At 38.8% G+C, this 22,838-nt stretch overlaps 1 protein-coding gene across 1 annotated transcript in view; it reads left to right on the forward strand.

Annotated features, from left to right (window-relative positions):
* The window catches only part of ctnna2 (catenin (cadherin-associated protein), alpha 2), a 393,163-nt gene that overhangs the window by 90,962 nt on the left and 279,363 nt on the right, over positions 1–22,838 (forward strand). Inside the window, exon 7 of the mRNA XM_042485341.1 lies at positions 19,909–20,112. Coding sequence (XP_042341275.1) covers positions 19,909–20,112 — 204 coding nt within the window. The remainder of the gene's footprint in view (positions 1–19,908; positions 20,113–22,838) is intronic.

The raw sequence follows: 22,838 nt of genomic DNA on the forward strand, positions 1-22,838 counted from the left end.
GCAGGACTGTGTCTCTTGTCAACCGCACGTGTGTCCTCGTGTGTATCCAGGAGACAAACTAAACAGGGTCCAACTCAAAAACAGCTCCATACTGCTGCTACAGGTCGAACATTCTACAGGATACCTTTTAAAGCAGCCTTGAAATCAAATGAATGGCATTTGTTGTGGCAAGCCACAGAATGCACATGGTTAATTCAATCTCACAGTTTAAAAGAGCAACAAACAGCATGCATGGACATAATGCATACACCCATTGCGAAACACAGAAAAAAAGAAAAGAGAGATGCTGCATGGATTCAATTCCATGAAGGAAAGCAGGAGATGCAATTAAAAGAGGGGCAGAGGGATAAAACAATCATGCACTTTTGATCTGTTGTCATCGGTCTGATCTGTCAGTAACAGTTTCGACTGAATCATGAAGGAGTTCCCTGATGTGAAGAATGCAGAGTAAAGGCAGATAAAAAGATACCTTATGTATTCATTATTATTTGTAATTCTGTGTTGTAACACTGAAATACTGCACCCCACCTGGCATTGCATGTGCACAATCTTCTGTCAGTTGACTTTTATCTAATGGAGAAAGAAAGTATTGTATTTGAATTGAGTATTTGAAGTATTTTAAACTAGGTTTACATCTTTACAGAGCTAACAGTAAAGCACTCTCTCTCTCTCAATACTGGACCAATTTCAAAGTATGCTGTTTTCACTAACACTTACACACAAAAACATGGGAAAATAAAGTCCAGGTTGACTAAATGTCTTGGCCAATAAACCTGTAGGCTCACATCATGTTGTACTCATAACCAGAAAACACAATTTCCAAAGCAAAGAAAATACAAGCCTAAAACCTTTACAGAGCGTACACACACACACACACACATACAGAAAAAAAACCCTGTTGTTCCGTTGTGGGCTGTCTGCATGACTGAGGCCTCTCAGTTGTGCTGGCTATAGGTCACATACCACAGCCTATAATAAACACAACAAGGCCAGACATTCAGGTCAGCCTGCAGATAGACACAAAATCGAGTTGGAATGGATTATAAGTGTAAAGATGGTGAATTAGCCCATTTTGTCACCTATAAATAGTTTTTGATAGGTAGGTTAGAGTTGGACTTGTTTACAATCTGTCTAAGGACTGTCCTTTTTTAGCCTAATTGGATTCTGTTATAGAGTTGTTTTTTATCCAGCAAAGTAATTGTGCCCTCTACCTCTACAAGAATAAGGATGAGTGCAGTGTTACATTGACCTATAGCTACACAGACCAACCCTTAACAATGAAACGCAGGTTGGAAAAATATTGAATCCTCCTTCTGCTTTTATTCTGCATATACAGCAGTCACACGTCCTCAAGATTTTTTTTCTTTCTAGAGGAGATGCTTTTGTGAAGTCCCAGAAGCCATTGTATGGAGTGCTGATTTTGAGAACAGCTGATTTGGTAAAAGGAAAAGAGTGAAGGGGGCTGGGTCGTTGGGAGGGACATAGGCAGTGTCTAGCGGAATGATTTCTATTGAAGGGGTGGCAGCGAGTGAGGTTTGGGGTTATCATTTCGCTAGACTAGAATTTTAAAAAGCAGAAAATGAAATGAGAACTGTATTCATATTCAAATAGAGACAAGTCCCCATGTGCCTGCACGGTTTTCAATTATGGGGGATATGTATATTTATGTCTGCTCCAAAGGAAACTGGACAGGGCCGCTCGATGCTTTTGTGAGGCTGAGCATCACAAGTATGTGGTGTGTTATTCTGCTGACAGTCTGAGGTCTGTATTTGTATTGTTGGGTGACCAGACTTTTAATATATATATATATATATATATCTATATATATGATTTGTACATATAGTACTCTGTGATGCATCAGCACCAATGGTTTATTACATACAGTATCTTAAACAATTCTTTATTGTTGTTTCCAATGGTTTTATTTATTTCACATCATGAGGAGAACAGGATGGACATTTTATCCATGCACTAGTAGCAGGCTGTGCAACCACAGAACAAGACACTCAAAGTCTGATAAAGAATCAGACAGCTTTGGAAAAGGATTTCATCTGTTCTCATCTGTGTTCCTTCTCTCACTGCCAGCCCACCAGGAAAAGTTATAGTACTTCAGATTGCCAGTCTGCCCCGGGGCATGCTAGTAAAAACCTTGAGCCCTGACCCCTCTAACATGGCTGTGTCTAAACTCTCTCTCCCTCCTCACTTCTGTTCTTTTAGGCGTGCATGTTTATTTGTCTGACAAGCAAAAAAAAGAGAAACAAATAAGAAAAAAAGCATAATAATAAGGTTCAGTTCCTTATGTTGGTGTAAATATTTAGTAACAACTAAATTCTGCATTTGAATTTGTTTTGTTTGGTGTGCTTTTGACTCAGTGATGCGATAATCTCCACTGACTTTATAACCAGCCTCTTGACCTCAGGAGACCTCTATTGCTAGTAATCTGACAAGCATACACACAAATCAATCAATATTTGATAGCTCACCCATAAATGTCCATCAGTAATATACAGTTGTGCTGCGGCAGCTACACTGAATGTAAAAGCCCTTGTTACTGTGTGTCTGCAGTGTCTGATAGCATAACAGGAGATATATGGTGTCATGGCAACACCTCTGGAGTGCACCTACTGTGTGCAACGTAATTTCCCCTGGTTACTGTGGACATTCAGACACCTTGCAGTATTGTGAGCAGTCTTAATCTTCATTTAGACACAGGGGCATCAGTCTGACTCAGTGCCACAGAGCGAATGAGAGGGTCGACTCAAGCTCCTGCTGAGTAATTAGTAAAGTCCTTTTCTTTCCAGCCCCTTTTCTCCTCGGCTAGCCCAATAGAGCAAAGGGAAGGACAAAGAAACCTAAATTTAAATGTTAATTGCATCTTTATATCCCTGTAATTTCTAATTACCTTTACTTTTTCATACCTGGAATAAGTATTGGTTAATAAATGGGGATTAGCAGGTGAGCCATGATGGCAATAATTACCCACCAATTCTCTGTGGCATATATCTCACTTAATATTTATTCATTTTTTTTATACCTTAGAGATAATGTGGCACGTTGCCACGACTGTGGTAGTGAAGACTTTGTAGTCCTTGGAAAATTAGATTTCCTCTAGTTTTCTTGACTTGTTTCTTTACCTTCGCCATTACTTTTTGCAATGGCAACCGCTCCACTGGGTGTTACAGCTACAACCAGGAATAAACCACCATGTCATACACTATCTCTATGTCACCTATATATGTGGATCACCAGAGCGCAGCGACTCAGGCATTAACACCCGCCTGTTACATGCTCTGTGCTCAGCTGGGGGCGGGGGGCATTTATACCCCACTTTCCTTTACACTCCACAATCATGCAATCCCCTCTGATATTCCCCTCATTATGGTTTAGACAGTCACTGCCTGGAGCTAATACCAGCACCGAGAAGCCCCCTGGCTGATGGGATAATGTCACAGAAGCAGACGACTGCATGTGCGCAAAAAAGATACATGACAGGATAGCTCAGGGAACATGCAACTTTATATGTATTCCTTATGTGCCACCCAGGTGCTCTGTCACAGGTGGAGAAAAAGACCTGTCAAACCTGAAGAGGAGATAACAGAAAATGAAATATTACATTATCTTTTTTTCTTTTCCCACTTCTCCTGCTCTGGTAGTGGGTGGCTGGCAGGTATGGCACTATCTAGACTTTCACTTACTGACATTTTGGCCCCAACTAAACTGTGAAGGCCACTGTCACAGGTATTTAGAGATTGGTTCTGAGAGCGAGGGGGAGACTTCGGTCTGTAACAAGATCTTATGGGTAACACAGACTCACTAAACCTGGGCTAGAGGTCAGTTAATCGCCTCTTCTCCTCGAGCACTGTTACAGAATCTCAGAAGACTGATTGATGTGCAGTTGCTGTCCTCGTGCTACATTGCTTTTGGTTTTGTTTGCTGTTGTTAAAGGGCAAACTTAATCACAACCACTTCCAACAATGAGTCTCTCTTGGAGACTTAAAATTCTGGAGATTGGTACTGATGTCTCGGTAAATTGCCTTCATGCCTTTTGTCTTCTTTGAGGCTTCTATTAATTACCTGTGGTGGACGTTTTTTTTTTTTTTACCATCACAACTATCTATTTTTTTGAGAAACATTTTTCAGGAACATAGTTTTACTTGGAATTTAACTGTAATTTGAGATCCTTTATGACCAGCCAGCCATCATATTGTTTCCTGTGGAAAAAACAGACAAGCGTTCTTTGCAACACCCACCAGCGGGGGCAGTTATTGGTCTGGTGTGGGACAGTGCATTCTGGTGGTTATAGGCTTTCTACCTCTTGAGCAAAGGCAACATATACAGCCCTTTCCCTCTGTATTCTTTGATCATGTAGCACCGATTTTAAAAGTATTTGTCTTTTTACTGCATTGACAGCCCAGTTTTATGGAAAGGCCACCTGTCCAGTAGTGAAATACTTGTTTAACTTTGCAGAAACACTTACCATCATTAATCATTTATTAAGATGTGTTCCCCACATTGACACAGATCCATTTGGCCAGTTGTTGCTATTTTTGTGATGTTTTCCTGAAAAACGTGTTGCTTTTTCCTGTAACCTGCCAAGACGTCATTATCTCCTTATTAAGCAGACTCCCAGGTATAGTGGAACAGACTGACTTCCAGCAACATTGATTCCACCTATCTCCAGAACACATCAAATGAGATTAGTTGGGGAGATGGCAGGTGTGCCTTTGCTGATGACCCCCAGTATGTGTCCTCTCTTAAACAACTGGACACATGCTGAAAGTGACCATCTGTAGGACTTGCTCCTGCTTGTTTGGCACCTGCAGGACCGTAACAACACTGCTGATTTTCATTACACAAGCTCATTAGGTAAAGCACACTAAAACATGCATACCGCTAAGTGAACACAGTAACCTTGTGACAATGCACCTGTGTTTTGACCATCAACAGTATTGTCACTCTAGCTTTGTTGAAATTATACAATGATCCAATTAATTAAGTAGTATGTAAATGTAATTAAATTAATTTCAATATATGGAAGATCTTTGACATTGACCCACTGATTAAATGAGTGCGAAAAGTGGTTAAGCCAAAAGCCACAAAGCTATAAATTTCAGCCATTTCAGAGATCGCCCCAGGGAGCCAAATATAGGTCTCTGACGATAGTAGTGGGTGGTGAAGGGCGAAAATGACATACATTTAAATGTCAGTAAAGATAAGCAACAGGTGAGGCAGTTAAATACCCCTCAGCAGGATAATATCATCAGTTGACAGACAGCCTCACATAAACATAAACCTGTGAGTTCATTGGTTAATAACTGAGAGGCTCAGACCCAATGTGATTAGAAAATTAGAATGATAATTGTCTTGCCACTTGAACTTGCACTAAAAGCTTTATTTGACATGCAGTTTGCTCACTGGCCTTAATGGCTTTAACTGCAGAGGAACTCAGGAGGAGGAAAGCGCCTTAAGAGCAGTTTGTCATTTTGAAGTCGAGGGGAATGTCGAATTTAAAAAACAGCCCTGAAAATGTTATGCGTAATTTAATAAAACAAAAAAGTCTTTTTGAGTAAAAATCACAGACTTCAAAATTAATGGACATAGCTACTGTGACATCATGCATTGGTTTATGGATTCATATTTTGAAGCTACAACTTTGGCATTTTGGCTGTTGCCATATTGGAGCTAGAAGTGACCATATTTGGGTGAGGGGCTGGTGCTGTGGAGGAGCAAGGTGAGGACACTATCAGCAGACAGCCTGTCACCCAAATGTGCCCACTCTTAAATATGCATAAATTTAACTGTTTAAAACCTCGATCAGCATCACTTTTTGACATGTCTTTAAATCTTTGAACACTGGTTGGATTTCTCTCAAAAAACATGGCAATAAGGAACTTGGTTAAGAAATTTTGTACAAATTGCAAGAGGGGAAAATATCTAGTGAACAAAAGAACAAAAAGCTAGATTTATAATCATAATTACATGTTCAAAATTGTTACATAATTATATTATATTTTTAAAGCACTTTTGTTTGTTTCTTTACTTTCTTTTTCTTTGTGCTGGTTTTCTGGGAATTTTTCTTGTACTTTTTACTAGTTTGGTGCTTACTTTGGGATAATTTCTTCTGGAGTTGACCTCTCCATGTTTTTTCAAAGAAATCAAGCCAGTTTGCTCATGTTACAAAGAGCTAAGCCTTAAAAAATGTAAACGAGTGACTCTACAGCTGTCAAGGATGGGGAAATTAGTTACACAGACCAAAACCATTTTTTGTACCAGGCTGTCAACACGTTTGTGACTGCTCCTCAAGTGGACGTTCAAAGAACTGCAGTTTTTGGCACCTTGTGTTGGCTTCATTTTTCAGCCTCATGGGTTGCCGCTTGGTAAATATGCATGGCACAAAACCAAAGGCCATTCTGATATAAATATTCAATATATCACAACTTTCATTTCAAACCAAATGCTTATTTTATTCTCTTGTGTTATTGAGATCAAGGGTCAAAGGAAAACTTCCAATATCCCCACGCCATCACCCATACAGTGAAATATTGGAGACTGTCTAGTGTGTCCTGCCAAACCCTGTTTCCTACCCAAATCCACCCCCACCCAAAGCTCCCCTGCAGCTTACTGTGAGTCCACACTGACAGTCTAATGCCAGAGAGACTGGGCACATCTCCAACTACCATTACCTGTGCAGACGAGGAGCCTTGTTGGCCTTATTATGCTACTGTACTGTATGATTTATGACTCTGTCTATGTGCATCTGCTACATTAATAAACATTCAGGCACACACTCATAATTTAAGCTGCACAGTTTTTTAAAAGATATTTTTTGGGGCTTTTTATTGCCTTTATTTGACAGGACAGACAAAGCGTGAAAGGGGGAGAGAGAGAGGGGGTGACATGGAGCAAAAGGCCGAGATCGGACTCGAACCGGCGGTTGCTGCGGTGAGGACACTGCCTCTATATATGGGGCGCCAGCTCTACTAACTGAGCCACCGAGCGCCCCAACCTGCACAGTTTTGAATACATGTGATATCATGGCTTCAGTATCATGAGCATCGCTGCCGAGGATCACATTGGTTAAGAGTACATCATCTTGCTGATAGCCTTTTCAGGCCCCATGTGCTGCGCATCATACAGCACCGCCATGTATTTGTTCAAAGACGGGTGGTCTTCAGTTTGTAGTTAAGTGTAGCAGGAAGAAAAAGCAGCTTTTGTCTTACTCTTCTATGATATAATGTTTCAGAGGTTGTCATGGTTACAAAGCCCAGATGCAGACAATGGATGGAGTTTCTTAGTTCTGTTTCCAGACATGCCACAGCAGATATGTCTGAGCCAGGCAAGAGGAAACAAAAAAATCATTGCTCTTCTGTTGAAACGGCTCTGAGTCAGTTCGTCATTTTGTCTCCTATCAGTGTTTCGCTTTTTGAGCAAACACACAACACAAAAAAAGAAGGAAAAAAACAGAGGGGGAAAGCAATGAGATGTCAAGCAGCGCTAACCCAGGGGGACCATGGGAATGAGACAGGCATAGTGTTACCGAAGAGGGAATGTTGATGTCTCGAACGATATAAACATTCAAATGACGTGCATTTGATTATGAGTTTTTCAGGCATATTTTAAGGGAGCAATGCCCACAGAGAACTAAATTTGTTGATGTTATGTAAAATGTTGATTATACTGAAAGTTGTTATTTCTTCCCCCTAATCAAGTTGATTATATGCAGAACCTTGATGTCTCCCCTTAGGTAGAACCTACACGAGGCAGGTCACAGCCAAACTTGACATAATCAAACCAGCAGGATATATGTTCAGTCATTAATCAAGATGTCCTGACCACTGGGATTCGTCTCACTTCTAAATGTGCAAGTGAAAGCAGTTCATTTGCTATGGAAAACTATTCAGCATGTTTTTGCGGCTGCTTCTTTTTTCTTCAGATCTGTTCGGCTTTCTCTACTTTTCCCCTTTCTTTCACCTCATTTCCAAATAAACAACACCGCTCCGAAATATTCATATACTGTATAATTCCTCAAACACGGCGAAGACATCTGGAGAATAGAGTCGGAGTGTTGACTGAATATGTCCCTGTTTGCAGTTGGGATGGCTTTTGTCTTTGTTCAAAGTGCAGTTCTAATTAACATGTGTACAGTAATTCCAGTCTTGTTTATGTTTCAACTAAGCTTCAGCAAGCATGTGTCTGCGCACATGTTTTATGGGAGATAGTTATGGGCTTTATTATGAAAATGTATTCAAACCGAACGAAGTGAGCTCAATGGGGCATGCGCTTACTATTTTCGGAATAATGCACTTTTAGCTTGATATCCTGCTGGTTACACAATTTTACCAATTCATGTGCCTTTTTCTTTTCTCTGCTCCAATTCTCCCTCTTTTTTCTTTTCTTTATCAATTATTTAAGATTGCTTTAATGTGATATTTGAGTGGTATTTTTACCCTTCAGAGGACATGCTATATTCCATAGCAAGGTATGCTTGCACAGCATGTAGATGCAACAAAAAGGACAATACCACTTAACTTAATTATTCATATCGCCCTCCAATGGCCGTGGGAAGACATTTACAGTCATGAGCATCTTTTCCAAATGGAAAGCTTCACATTTCCTTTTGGCTGCTATTCAGTATCCGAATTTACAGCTTGCAATAGAATAATTTTATGGTATCTAGACTTAAATTTTCAAACTCTGATTAGCTTTTACCAATATTAGTGCTCTTAATTTTAGTTGTATGGTTGAATATCTTTTTTTCAATGAACTACACACTTTGTCTATTTGACGTCATTGTCAAAGCTGTGATTTGAGCTTCTTCAGCCCATTCTCATTCCCCAGATTCACATACAAACGTTTTGTCACACCCCTCATCTCCATTGGATGCGCCGGGCTTTTAACTAACTGTAACATAAATCCATCTGCAGCAAAACCTGATGCTGAGAGCGACTGACATAGTACAAAAAGTGAGAAAGTCTGCGTAGGGCAGTGAACGGAGGTAAATGGGTCAAACAAAACAGGACTTCCATCCAGTAGACCACTGTTTGTGTTCCATGTGAAAACCAAAAGTCAATGTTGTTTTAACTTAATGTCAGGCAACTTTCGTATCTAAGTCTTGTGTGAAACCAAAAGTCACCATTGTTAAACGTAACGTTATGTACTCTATGTAGGGTCGTCACACACTGATTTCACTCATGTGACGCATTTACGTCACGTTGCATTATGTAACAAACAGGGTTGGAAATTAGCACCAGCCACCTGTCAAATGCTGGTAAATTATGCAAGATTTAAGCTGGTCAGCATGAATCTAGTTTCTAACCATTTTTCATTTCAGTATGGATTATGCATTATAATTATATACATCTGAGCTCTTTTTGCTTGACATCTGATGAAAGTGAGTGTCCTCTATGCAGTGGCAAAAGCATATAGAAGTTGTACTTTGGTTTGAGTGTTGGCAGTCTAAAACCGTTTTTTTGTCCTTTTCTGTCGGTCTTTGAACTGTATAACAAAGGAAAAAGCAAACTCAGGGTATTGCATGGTGTGCTTTTTAACCACCAATACAGTGGACTCCAACAGAAGACACTGTTGGTAACTAATTTAAGGTTCAGTTGCCTCCAATTTTTTGCGCCACAATGTTTGATTGCAATCCACTTATTATGGCTTTTATTTTTTGACTGAACAAAATTACACATGGACGTGTGGGCAAAATAATTTGTGGCCTTATTTAGTAATTAACCAAACAATTATTTTTCCCCCTTTCGGAGTTTAAAAAGCAATTTGAGTGAGACAATGCTTTTGAGGAACTAATAGTCGTGTTCTCTACCTGTTGTTGTGTTAAAGTGTTTAGAGATACGTTTTAGTTTTTTTTTCTCTCTCTCATTGTGTCTGTTGATCCATGAGGCTTAGTGAAAGTCCTTTCACCATCCACGTGCTAAAATGTGTCCTTCACTGTACCCTTCTATAGTATTATATAAACCATAGAGCACAGTTTAGTGAATGGCGTCATGCAAGGATTGAATGTATTGAGGTCTGTTTTCTCAGATGTCCTACTGTTTTTGTGTATAAAAGATTCATCGCTGCCCAGTTTAGCTTACTTTACAATGTAAAGACATGGTAAAAGCTCAACCTTGAAATATTTAGTGTACTGCAGGAGGTCTAACAGCTGAATAAATTGATGAATGGATAGCCGTTTGTCAGAATACACATGCATAAATTATTTTTTTAACTTGAGAGGTCAGGTAAAGAGCTCTACGCTAATCTTTTTTCATAAGGAGTACTCCCAAGTGGAAATAAAAGTAGGAGCACAAAAAGAAAATAAGGAGCACAGTTCACAATGTTGTTGCATACATATTTATACTATGTGTACATTTGTTTTCCTTCTCTTCTGGGATAGTTTTTTCCCTCACTGTGAGTAAGGTTGCTGGTAGATAAAAAAAATCCACTGGCCAAGTATATGTTTTTACCAGCACAAATGATAAATATTCTTTTTTTTGGAGTTTCACACATACATTTCTTTCAGTATATCTCGTTGAGATGATAATGTATTATGTTGAAGGAAAACTTTAAGAATAGGCCTGAGCAATATCTGAGACAAACTTATTTAGATATATTGAACAACTCATCAGCACAGCATGTTAATAAGTTCTATGAGTCACTAATTCTGTTAGACATCCTGTAGTACACTAAATATTTCAAGGTTTAACTTTTACCATTTCTTTATAAATCATTCACACACATTCATACACTGGTGATTGGGGCTACAGGGTGCCAAAAATATATATATATATATATATATATGAATAATTTCTTTATGAAGACAGGGGTTGTCTGCTTTCCACCTGGCCAGACATATTGCACCTCACATTGGACCCTGCTTGACCTCATGTTTATTTCGGTTGCTGTATCTTTAAATGTTACTAGGGTCAACATACAAAATGGATTTGGAAGTGTTTCCTTGTTTGTCCCAGTTAAAAGGACCAGAAAATTTAGCTGAAAACCAGCTGTCAAATTAAAGCCGTTTTAAATAGGTTTTATTTATATGTAATATGAATTTGGTTGGGAAAGAATCACCAGTATTAACACCATATGCCGAAAAGAATGTATGTTGTTATTTGTACTGTAAAAACAAGTTAAGTGGTTAGTTCTTTCTACTCTACTTTTGTTTGTCATAGTGGTAGTGGTGACTCAATGAAAGCACTGCATTACAAAGGGAAGTCCATCCCTGTTCTCAGAATTGTCACCGTTTCATCTCACTAAGTTTACAGGGCCTGATAATATAGCACACATACACCCATCTCCTGATATGTACTACAGCTCTGCAGCTACGTTTTTAAAATGTGGAGCAGAGGTTTGCGGAAAATTGACTCATACTGTATCTGTGCCTGGAACTTCGCTTACTTTCACACTAAATGCACAGCTGGCCAAATTGCTGCTAGTGTAACTTTTGTTGGTTTTGAAGGTTATAAAAATTGGGCAACAGATGCCCACCCCTCCATTTGAGGACAGAGCTGTCAAGGTGCAGGGAGTTGAACTGCTGAAGGCAGGCAGTGGTGGGTGTAGCAGTGAGGATGCAGAGCTCGGCACTGCTGTACGCAAATACAATGAGGACCAATTGCCTATTTAGACCTCCTTGTGTCAGAGATAGAACGTGGACAAACATAATTGGACGACTATGAGACTTAGACAACTTCTCTTCCCTTAACTTCTGAAAAGCTCCATCAAGCAGAAACACTGATGGGATGTCATGATGATGTGACTGTGTGAGCCAAGATTTAATGTTTTTAATTACACAATCACAAATGTAAGTAAACTCACATTTGTTTCTGGAGTTAATTTTATTTCCTAATTGATGAGTAGTTTTAAAGTGACTGAACTAATCCACTGTTGTTTACCACACCAACACAAATTGGCCTTTTCAAAGCCGCCTTCCACTGTGTGACAATAGAAGGCCAGCGCCTAACCCTGAGTCAGGCGCTCTTCATTAAGGTTAATCAATCAGAGAGTAGGTTATGACTAATGCCCCTCCTGGGCCAGTGTGGGCAGAGCTGTGTCAAACAGCATATTAGTCACAACCAAAAAGCCCTTGAACCCTGGAATGGGCCCACCAGAGGCAATACAGTGGTACGTTCAAGACTTTGTTGAACTTCCCTCTTAGACAAAATAGTTGTCATCAAATATTGGGAAGTCCTGGAAGGCGTGTTTGACATGGGATGATGTGACATGTGCCCTGTCTCACTGGTTGATGCCCCAAAGTGGGGTCAAACTAATAACCTCACCCTTTGTGGGGCAAACACGAAGTTGCCTCTGGCTCTGATACACTGTCAAAATCAACATTCACATTGATTTACAGGCTTGAAGCGCGACCTAGAAATGAGTGAGGGATAAAACTTAACTCTTTCATGTGCCTGCAGGTAAGATCTGTCTGACTGCTCTGTGCAAATAACCAAGCATAAAATTGCATTACATTTTTTTTCTAAACCATCTGGAAGATCTTTTAAATAAAAAGATTTTGTGGGAGTGCATTTCTTTTACCTGTACAGGACATTAATAAAAAGTAAAGAGTACATTTGACCTGGCACTATGCTAATATAAATTTCCTCTTTTCTTCAAGGAATTGAATGGGATGTTTTAAGATTTTGACATACTGCAGTGAAAGACTTCAAAATTTTCTGTCAGCAAATATGCTCTGCTGAATTATCCTGGAACTCTACGCCAAATCCCCATTCACCAGTCACAGCGCTCAGAAGCTGACTCTGCTCTGTGAACTTCCAGAGAAGGGGAAAAAAGTGAAAATAAAAATTCATGATATAGATTTGTCAAATATCATTTAAGTCTTGCAGAGCATGCTCCATGTGAGGATCATTTACGAATAAACGATCTACAAAGGAAAAAGTCATCCTGAGGTGCTCCAGTATTGAAACATAAGGTTGCCATCGAATAAATCACTTATATAAGGAAGCTTTGAATTTCACAGGCTTTGATTGTGGCATCATTTACTGTCTGCACATGTCAGAGATACTTTTCACAAATGCCGGCTAATTTGGCCCTTTAAAGCAAACAACAAACAACAAAGTAATCAATAATGAGGTTCAAACACAGCAAAAGTCCCAAAAAATGTGAAGCTCGCTGAGAGAACTGACACTATGAGTCACATTAGTGAGCTTCTTGGAGGATGACTTGAGCCATTGCCAATTACTTTGAAAACCTCTCAGCCTTTGTCAACCCGACATTTGCTACTCTTTCGACTCTGCCTATTCCCAACTCCCAGTGATAATTGCAACCTGACATCCTGTGTGGAATAACAATTGAGTGAAGGGTGTTCTCAGTTTCCCTTCATGTTCTTTTCTTCTTTGCATCTTTCTGTGTTGAGCTCCGCAGTGTATTGAGCTTTGTTGTTTCCCATTTTGCCTTCTTAAAGCTCTAATTTCTCACACAGAAGTCATAAGGATAGCCATTCCACAACAAGGGAAGGCAGGGAAGGGGAAAGACATTGGGACATGCATACTGCATTGATTGATGTGAATGAAACTGATGTCTTAGCATTAACAATATTTTGTTTGATAATCAAAATCGAGACTCTGTGTCAGAGGATAAAACTCTTAAGACTTAATGTCAAAGCTGTATTTTCTTGCAAAAAATACTTTAAAGAACCAAAAATGCTTTTTTGGTCTCTTAATCGGTCATTTGAGAAGCTTAATATGAATATTACCTCTCAGGGCAATGATGCATATGAGACACTTAGCATTAAACTGGAAGCAGCTAGCTATGCACAGGGGTGGGAATCACAGAGTAATTCAAGATATGATACGATACGATACGATACGATCATGATACATTGACCATGATACGATTGGTATCTCAATACAGCAATTCCTGATACATTACAGGACAATCATCTTTGATACATCATGATGTCTGTGTAACTGAAGAGGAAAACTAGAATTTAAAAATCAGGAATAATGTATTTTGTACATTGTAGTGTCACTTTAACAGACAACTGAGATGACACAATTCACAAAAAGTGCTGTCTTGCAGAAGAGGTTAATCTAAGCTTAGTCCCTCTTTAATGCACACATACACACGCACACACACTCACACGCATGCGCACACACACACACACACACAATTTTACTGTAGACTGACTTACAGGTGTGGTATCATCCTATGACCACCAAGACCAGTGACGATGACGAAGCAGGGTACAGGCATGTTCCCTGTGTACAGTTCTTAGGTATGACATTGTGTTGTAAAAGCTAAAGTGGGCCTAGACTTTTAACTTGCGTCAGTGCCTCTCTGATGTGTTTTCCATTGCTGTCCGCTGTGTCCCCCACCACTGACTTTCCGTTTCACTGCAAGTTAGAAGACTTTGTCCACTTTGCCCTCATTCTTTGAAAAGAGCCACCCAGGAGTGACTCGGTAAGTCAAATTGGCATCTAGAGCTGTCCATTTACAGCACCTACATTTTTTAATAAAAAATATCAATATTTACTGCCAGCATATCTATGACTCATCACAAGAGGAAATAAAACAATATATATTCATATCAAAAATTTGACTGACCCTTACTTATCTACACATGTTGTTCCTTTATTCAACACCTGTAGTAGTATAATCTGAAAACATTGAAGATTTCGCTTTAGGAGCAGGTGGAAAGAAAGACAGTAAGAAACATTTCCGTATTTTGTTAGTTCATACTTCTCTACTAAATCAACTGCTACTGTTAGCACAGGTGGACTTTTAGACAACAAATGGCTTGATTATCACTTTGTCCACATTATGCTATTATTATTATACCACACAACAGAGATAGCTGTAAATATTTTTTTTGAATATAAACTAGAGTTGATGAAATGAGAATGAATGTGAGTACAAACACTATAAAATGTATTACTATTCAAAGCTTACGCTAAGACTTAAGATTACATGGCTTAATGTTTTTGTTATGGTATCCCTGAGAAAATGTGCAGGTACAATAACATTTTTAAAACTGTATGTAATGTTATGAGTTTACAAGCTTATTGGGAATCTCACTTACTGCTTTTCTTTCATGTTTAACCACTATTGACTGTCTTTATTTCACATTTTTTTTTCTGTTCCAAATTTATCTCTTCCTCTCTTTTCCACATTTTCTCTCATATCTCGCCCTCACATCTCATTTTTTATATTTATTTTCTGTAGCCCGAAACTCTCTCTTCCTTTTCCTTTTTTTTCCGTTTTTATTGCAAAATCTTGCATTTACTGCTCTTTCCTGCCAGCTGCAGATGAAAAGTAGGTTATGCTTGGTGCTTGCTCTTTCTTACCTTACATGGTATTATGCATCATTTGACAGTCTGTCATCCTGCCCCAGGACTAGACTGGCTGAGGAGAGACCAAACACTGCACCTTTGCGCCTTACTTTTACCCACAATCGTGGAACTCGTCATGTATGCCGCAGAGCCACGTCTTCTCAGTTATCTGGGAATGTTCAGTTTATTTTCAGCTTAGATGACACTAAAATACAATGTTGGTTGGGCTGGGTGCTGAAGCTAAAGAAGCTTTTTATTTAATTGGCTGTGTTGAACCCTAGGATAGGAAGACTAAACTGGAATTGCTATTAGGTAAATGTTCCCCTGTGAATAGATGGAAAGGGAATATGATAAAACACTGCAGTAAATTGCAAGGCACATGTTGTTGTTCTGCTTCATGAATTTGTGTCTCTATTCACTCATCCATGGGTATTCCTATCTCTGAACTGAGCAAAACAAGATAAGTCAACATTAATATAAATGGCTTTATTACCACATTATTCATATTATTGTTGGAGAAGCTTAGCGAGATAAACACATATGTGTTTAAAGCTAAGTCCTATTGTGCTCTATACTGATACTATATCTCTTAGAGTCATATAATCATGTGTACAAAGACAATTGCCTCGAGGCAAGATTGGAATCTAGGTATAAGAGAGACTATAGGAGCTACTGTAACAAATTAATCACATACCAAGATATGCTGCTTCATTCCACTGCCATCTGCCTTTTATTCTGGTGTATTGTCCCCTGAATAATGTTTGACGCAGTTTGAGTAATGTTTTATATATGATGCAAAATTACCATACCTTGCAAGGGGGGTAAATCTCCATTTTATTGCAATGGGATATTTTTAGTCCCGATTTATTTATAGGTTTACCAATATTATCAGCCGATATGAGCCTCTCAGACATATTGGAGCATATCAGCATCGGCGTATTTTTTTTTTTTTTCGATATGTGCCAAAAAGAAAAAACATTTTTACAGACCATATGATGCAGAAAACGATGCTTGGGTATAGAAATGATTTCATTATATAGTTTGTCCAGCAGAGTGGGCTCCGACTCCATTGTTTACACTACTCTTAGCACTCTGGAGTGCATGTAGTAGAGCTAGCGTCACAGCGGAGCAGAGGGTGTGGCAGTCAGTCAAGCGTTGTTTTCACAGTAAGCCACACTGAAAAACATACTGTTAGTTAGTAAACAACAGCCCATCATTTTGCAAATGAACAAGATGATCTAAGGTCCCAGGGTGACGGGAATACTACTAACGTGCCGATTTTATCGCTATTTAGCGGCTTTTTGGTGTCTCTTGGCGTTATGTTTAAAAAGCAATAAGAGACACATTTAGTGACTTATTTAGATTATCAGGGAACAATGAGGAAATATGCTGTCATTTAATACCATGCTCGCTGCTCTCAGTAACCGCAGAACACCGCTGTAAGCCACCGTCTCCCACTCTCTCCTCCTGCGCCAGATGTGTGTGTGACAATGATAGGCGAGAGGAGACACTGCTTGCTATGTGAATTCAGGTGTAGTGAGTTTCCAGCTCCATTACGGTGAAAGAATAAACTGATATCTGATGTTTGATTCCTTCTAACACACAACAAGCAGAACAATATGTAAATATGCAGAGATCACAACAAAGCCATTACTTAGGGACTGTTCTGTAGCTGCGGTGCTTCCTGACATTTTGGGTATTGTTCCACTCTATAGTTCCTCTATAACTCAAACAGAATACTCCTCCACCCTCCTCTGTCCACAGTGAGAGGGTTTTTGCACAATAGTGAACATTTATAAGGACAAGAGAAGCGCCCTGGCAGGTGTAAATGCTGAGAAGCTATGTTTCTTGTTTTACAGCCTGCCCCTAATTGACTGGCAGTATTGAAATAGTCAGCAATTGACTGATACTGAACAGTACTGATGTTTATTTAGCTATTTATTGTTTTGTATTTATTTTTTATTTAGATGGTCAGCAAAGACCATACAGTACTGATGTGTATTTTATTTTTGTATTCTTTATTTGAATGGTCAGTACTGATGTTTACTTTATTTCTATTCTTTATTTTTGTTTGTGTGTAATTTTAAAGTAGTAGATTGTAAAAGAAATATTGTTTGTGTGAGAAAGCAGCCTTCTGAGTACTTCTGCTTAGTCATATTGGTGCAAAATTCACATAGAAATGATGTATTTTCATTCCAGCTCAAAAATTCACTATATCGGTCGCCATATAGGTAATCAGTGATTTTTTTCCACTATAAAATCTGCATCAGTCGCAAAAATCCCATATTAATCAGGCTTTAGATAATATATCAATTCTCTGGAAAAGGATGCAATATTTGTTGAAATCACAAATGTCACAATATGATTTTGATTTAATACAGTTCAGGAACATGCAATTGATATGAGATGATTTCATATGCCCATTTAACAGTCCCTTACAGAAGAACATTCCACCTCTTTCTTTTTTGCTTTTGGCCATGAAAGAAAAAAAAACAAAAAACATTAGTAATTGTAATTGATTGATTTAATTTGTAGCGAGGACTTTTAATCTGAAACAAGACGTGGTGGCATATGAAACGCAGTCTTGGACTTTCGTTGTGGCTTTCGCTGTTACAGCCCTGGCCCTGTTGTTACAAACTGGAAACCTCTCCCAGCAGCCATAAACCATGGATTGACAAGAATGTCATTGAAGTATAAAAATTGGCTCAATAATTACTGTCAAGGTTCAAAGACAAAACTTTCTTTTTTTCCCTTTCACCCATTATTATATTCAACACTTTTACATTGCATAAGTTAGACTATTGATTAGCTTGCTTGCTCTACTCATAACTTACCAAATGACACATGTTATATTCATTTTGTTACTCCTGGTTAGTTTACATCACTGCATCTCCCAACAGAACAGTGGTTGAATCTCAGCTTGCATGCATGTGTTTTTAGTCTAACATTGTTTAAATAGAGCAAATTATGTTGCGATATGAAAAGTTAGCAGGGTGAGAGGACTGGTTAGGCTGGTACACCGTGTTATGAGTGATTGATCTTAAAATGACGTTGTTTAGATAAGGCATGTGGTTTTTATTTTAACCCATAATTTCTCCAAAATCCAAAATATTTTCACTCTCCTGATTCATTCCTTGGTAAGTAAGGTTGTCTTCATTGTCTGTTTCATGGCTGCTTGCCATTTTCTTGCCTGGCGCTGGTTGATAGTGACACTGAATTTCAAAATAAAGGCGCATCGTAAAGATGATGGTATGGACCAATGTTTTCACTTGGCATTGATGATATTGGATCGTTGGCTCGATCATATTCAGTGGATTGTTTCATCACTATATGTTACATACAAATGAAATCATTTAGCACTTTGCTTCCATCTTCACAATGTAAGCTGTTGCTCACTTGCAGAACACACTCTGGAAGGCACCAACTGCACTGATCATCACAGTTGAAAACCCATAGCTGTTTGTCTGTATAAAAACGATATGCCCCATGCTCTCTGAGTTCTGAAACAACTCACAGGGCACACACAGCACGAGGCAGAGTGTTGATTTGAGTGCAGCATGGCCTTGCCTCTTAACGTCACAAACTGCTTGGAATGCCACATTTGAATAGTATGAGCATAATGACCACAGAGTCAATACCTTACTGCAGAAATCATATAAAACAATCTCACAATATAAGGTATGTGTGTTAACTTTGCGTCATTTTAAATATATTATCTTCAAATCACGTTACCCCGTGTTTAACCCTGTCTATGCACCCCTGGTTTTGCTTATCTTAGTCATGGTAGCTGATTCTTGTTCTTGTGTTTCAGCCTCATTCAGTGCTACAATTAACATACATCTTAATACATTTTTAAACAAACCTTTCTGAATATGCGGCTATTGTTTGCCCATGTTTTAAAATCTGTGGAAATTTTATGTTCTTTAAGCAAAAATAACTATATGCACCTCTGAGATAGATGCTCATATTTCTAATTATACTTTGTAGCATAGCGACAACAAGTGATTTAGTTGTGTGTTTTTAACAAGAAGATGCATTTTAGTTTGACTTCTATTTTCTCCTTGAAGGGATTTATTACAAAACACTTTATCCTTTTAGAGGAAGAGGAATGCAGCTTGAAATGTCTCACTCAATATTTCAAAGCTCTTTTGTCCGCAGAGGCCCAAGATGGTTTCCAAAATTTAATGGTCTCTCATACTGTTTGTTTTTATCACACATCTAAACATTTGCTTGAAATCTGTTTTAAAGTCTTCTCTGTTTACCCCCATTTGTTTTGTACCTGCCTTTGAATTAATACAGGATTATATATGCACAAAGAGGCACATTGTCCTATTTTTCTGATACGCTTGTTAAAGCATTTAATAGTTCACTAGCTGGTTAGCAGGCATGTTTTTATATGGTTAAGCGATAATACTGCTGTTGATATGTTATCAGTAGTAACCTCCTACAGGCAAATGCTGCTGTGTTGTGCCACTGGGTACAGTCACAAAATGAACTGAGATCACTTTATTACACTTTCTCAATGTCTATGTAGCTTGTTACATTGTCTCAATTTGGTCCATCCTGCTTTAGCGCAGCCGGGCCTGCAATACTTTCTTGACCTTCTATTTGTCTTTTTGCCCTGCAGAACAAGATCATCCTGGACCCTCTGACATTCAGCGAGGCTCGTTTCCGGCCCTCTCTGGAGGAGCGCTTGGAGAGCATCATCAGTGGTGCCGCTCTAATGGCTGACTCCTCATGCACACGCGACGACCGCCGTGAACGCATCGTGGCTGAGTGCAATGCTGTTCGACAGGCCCTTCAAGACTTGTTGAGTGAATACATGAACAATGTAAGTTTTCTCTTTGATAATTTTATACTCATTAGCTAACTGCAAGTACAACACACATACTCATTTGTGCACCTCATTTCAACACACACATCATGAGACAGATGCAAAAGCTGCTTATCTCCTTTGACAACTTCTCTCTCTGTCAACACATCCACTGGTCAGATCTTTTTTTGTTGAAAGGCAAAACCTTTCCTCACTTTTCTTCGAGGCTTATTTTTTCTCTCCTGATGCTTTCACATGCCACATTATACCTGAAGCAAAAGCCTTCTTATTGGGCTTTCTCAGCCTTACTATCACTTGTTTGACCATATGGGGCTCAGTTTTTGTAGCTGTTGGAAACACCATGTTCTGCTTAAGATATTTCCTTACCTTGAACTGTTCTTTGCCAACGTCTTTGGTATGATTGTTGTTAGAGTAATGCAACAGGTGCAAAGGTGGGAAGTGATGAGACAGTGGAAGGCAAGGTGTTAGTGTTGAGCAGATTTTTAAATTGCAGAGAAAAGATATTAGAGGATCAGGTCCATTTTCAGCACAGCATCAATAATTTTATGAGCCAATCAGTAAATGCCAAGTTATGTCTTGACAGAGAATGCAGAAAAAATCAATGGAGGGTCTAACTGCTGCAAGCTGGGAATAGTCACACTGCAGCTAATAAGCTATTTACACTAGATTTAACTAATTTACACCCATTCCTACCACACATCACAATGCGTGTTGTAATTGACTAGTACTCATCATGTTGATGTGTTGAAGTTAAACGTGATAAGGATTAGAACAAAGTTGTCATAGTTGGGGAATTTTCCAATCTCAGATATTCACTGAGATTGAGTGGTAAAATCCACAAAAAAATAATCTCAAATCTGCTGCCAGACAGTCATGTGATGGAGTGTGAGGGAGTGAGATGTGGTGGATAATTGGTTTTCAGTTTTTAGGATGTATAAATTCCTGCAATGCACACAATGTACAACAATTTTAGCAGAATTGCTGACTATACTTGTTCAAATTAACAGCATTGCAGGGACATCCAGGAATATGAATCCAAGTGTAAATAGCAACATTGGTTATTTACATCCCAGATGTCAAAAGCATTGTTGATGATACGGACATCTCTGTTTTTGCCTCGAACAAAAAAGTAATTCATAATGACGCACAGCAATCATCGTTTCAATGACTTGCGGGTAAACATAGCTACATTTTACACTGTTCAATATCATTAATCATTTCAGGAAAACTAAAAGCAACCTTTTTAGGACTTATAATATGGGTAACATCAGAGTCACTGAGTGAACAGGCAATAGTGGTTTAGATGACAATACAATGGCAATACAAAAATACACTACGTAACTCTTGGAAAACATGACAGAAGAGGACTTTCAGTGCTCTTACAAGTGTCAATTTAAGTTGTAAGGACACATAATTGCCGTTATGTCACGTACAACAATGGCAATGTCATATGTGTGCATGTTGCAACACTAAACCTCCTGAGCAGCACTAGTATTTTTCTCCTTGGAGAAGCCGGTCTAGACTTTTCCTCTCCGTTTGCTGAGCCATTTTCCTCATGCACCACTGTGATTGGCACAGCTGTTTAAAGGTTATGCGACTTGCCAAGACAATGATTAATCATCACACACATCCAATTTATATTCTTCTTCAACAGAGCCTTTTTGTGCATAGGGAGCTGAGTCTACATAAGCGAAAATAGGAGATACACTTGGATACACTGTCATTGACCTTGCACATACGAGTTAGTTCTTTGTGTCGGACTTTGCGACCATGCCATTAAACCGGTGCCCTAAGATTTCTGAAATGTTCAATGTCAAATCTCTTAAATGTCTGATCTCCTTTTATCATCTTATAACCATGCTCTCTGTCTGCAGAGAAAACTGCTGGCAATATAGTATATCTTCTAACACCCATATGCATTCGTCTGTCGTGTCTTTTGAATTATACCTAAGTAATAAAACTTGATCAGAATATAAATTTTAAAAACTGGAAATTAGAATATTTAAGGGTTCACAGCTAATGAACCCATTAAGGTTAATTAAGTGCATATGCAGTAGATTACATTATCTTAATTAACAGATTAATGATAATGAACCAAAAAAATTGCCATGCGTGGACCTTAGTTTTAGACATACATGCGAATCAGCCATAGCTGCCGAGTAAATGACATACATGATGATAAAGAATAGCTAGATCTGTTTTCATTAATACACAACAGAAAGGACTATTAACAGAAGGTGAAGAGAGGAACGTGTGGAGTTCTTTTACAACTCTCTTTACTGGAAAAACGCTTATGGGATTACATTGCACTGGCACTGTACCTTATATGATTACATGGGACACATAAAATTGATTGACTGATGACGTTGGAGCTGTTATTTTGTTATTGACTGGGAGCTTGGCAGGCTTTTCACATTAATACTGTATTTGTAAGAATAACACCAACAGTGTGAGCGAAAATAACAACGATTGTAAGTATACATATTTATCTGGGACAAACGCTTAGCCAAAGTCTGAATCGTTTCCAATTTAGACATGCTTTTGCAAGGTTCTCAAGGAACTGGTAATGTAAAGTTAACATTGTGATACTATCAACATGGCAGCCTTTCAGGTGCCCTAAATAGAGCCATACATCACTGAGCATGGTAGCGCCTATATCTTCCACTGTAGGGCACTTAAGAGGGTAGCCTGCATTCTTAGATAACCCCTTATGGGCCGCGACT

The sequence above is a fragment of the Plectropomus leopardus genome, chromosome 4 (assembly GCF_008729295.1).
Source record: "Plectropomus leopardus isolate mb chromosome 4, YSFRI_Pleo_2.0, whole genome shotgun sequence".
Classification (NCBI taxonomy): Eukaryota; Metazoa; Chordata; class Actinopteri; order Perciformes; family Serranidae; genus Plectropomus; species Plectropomus leopardus.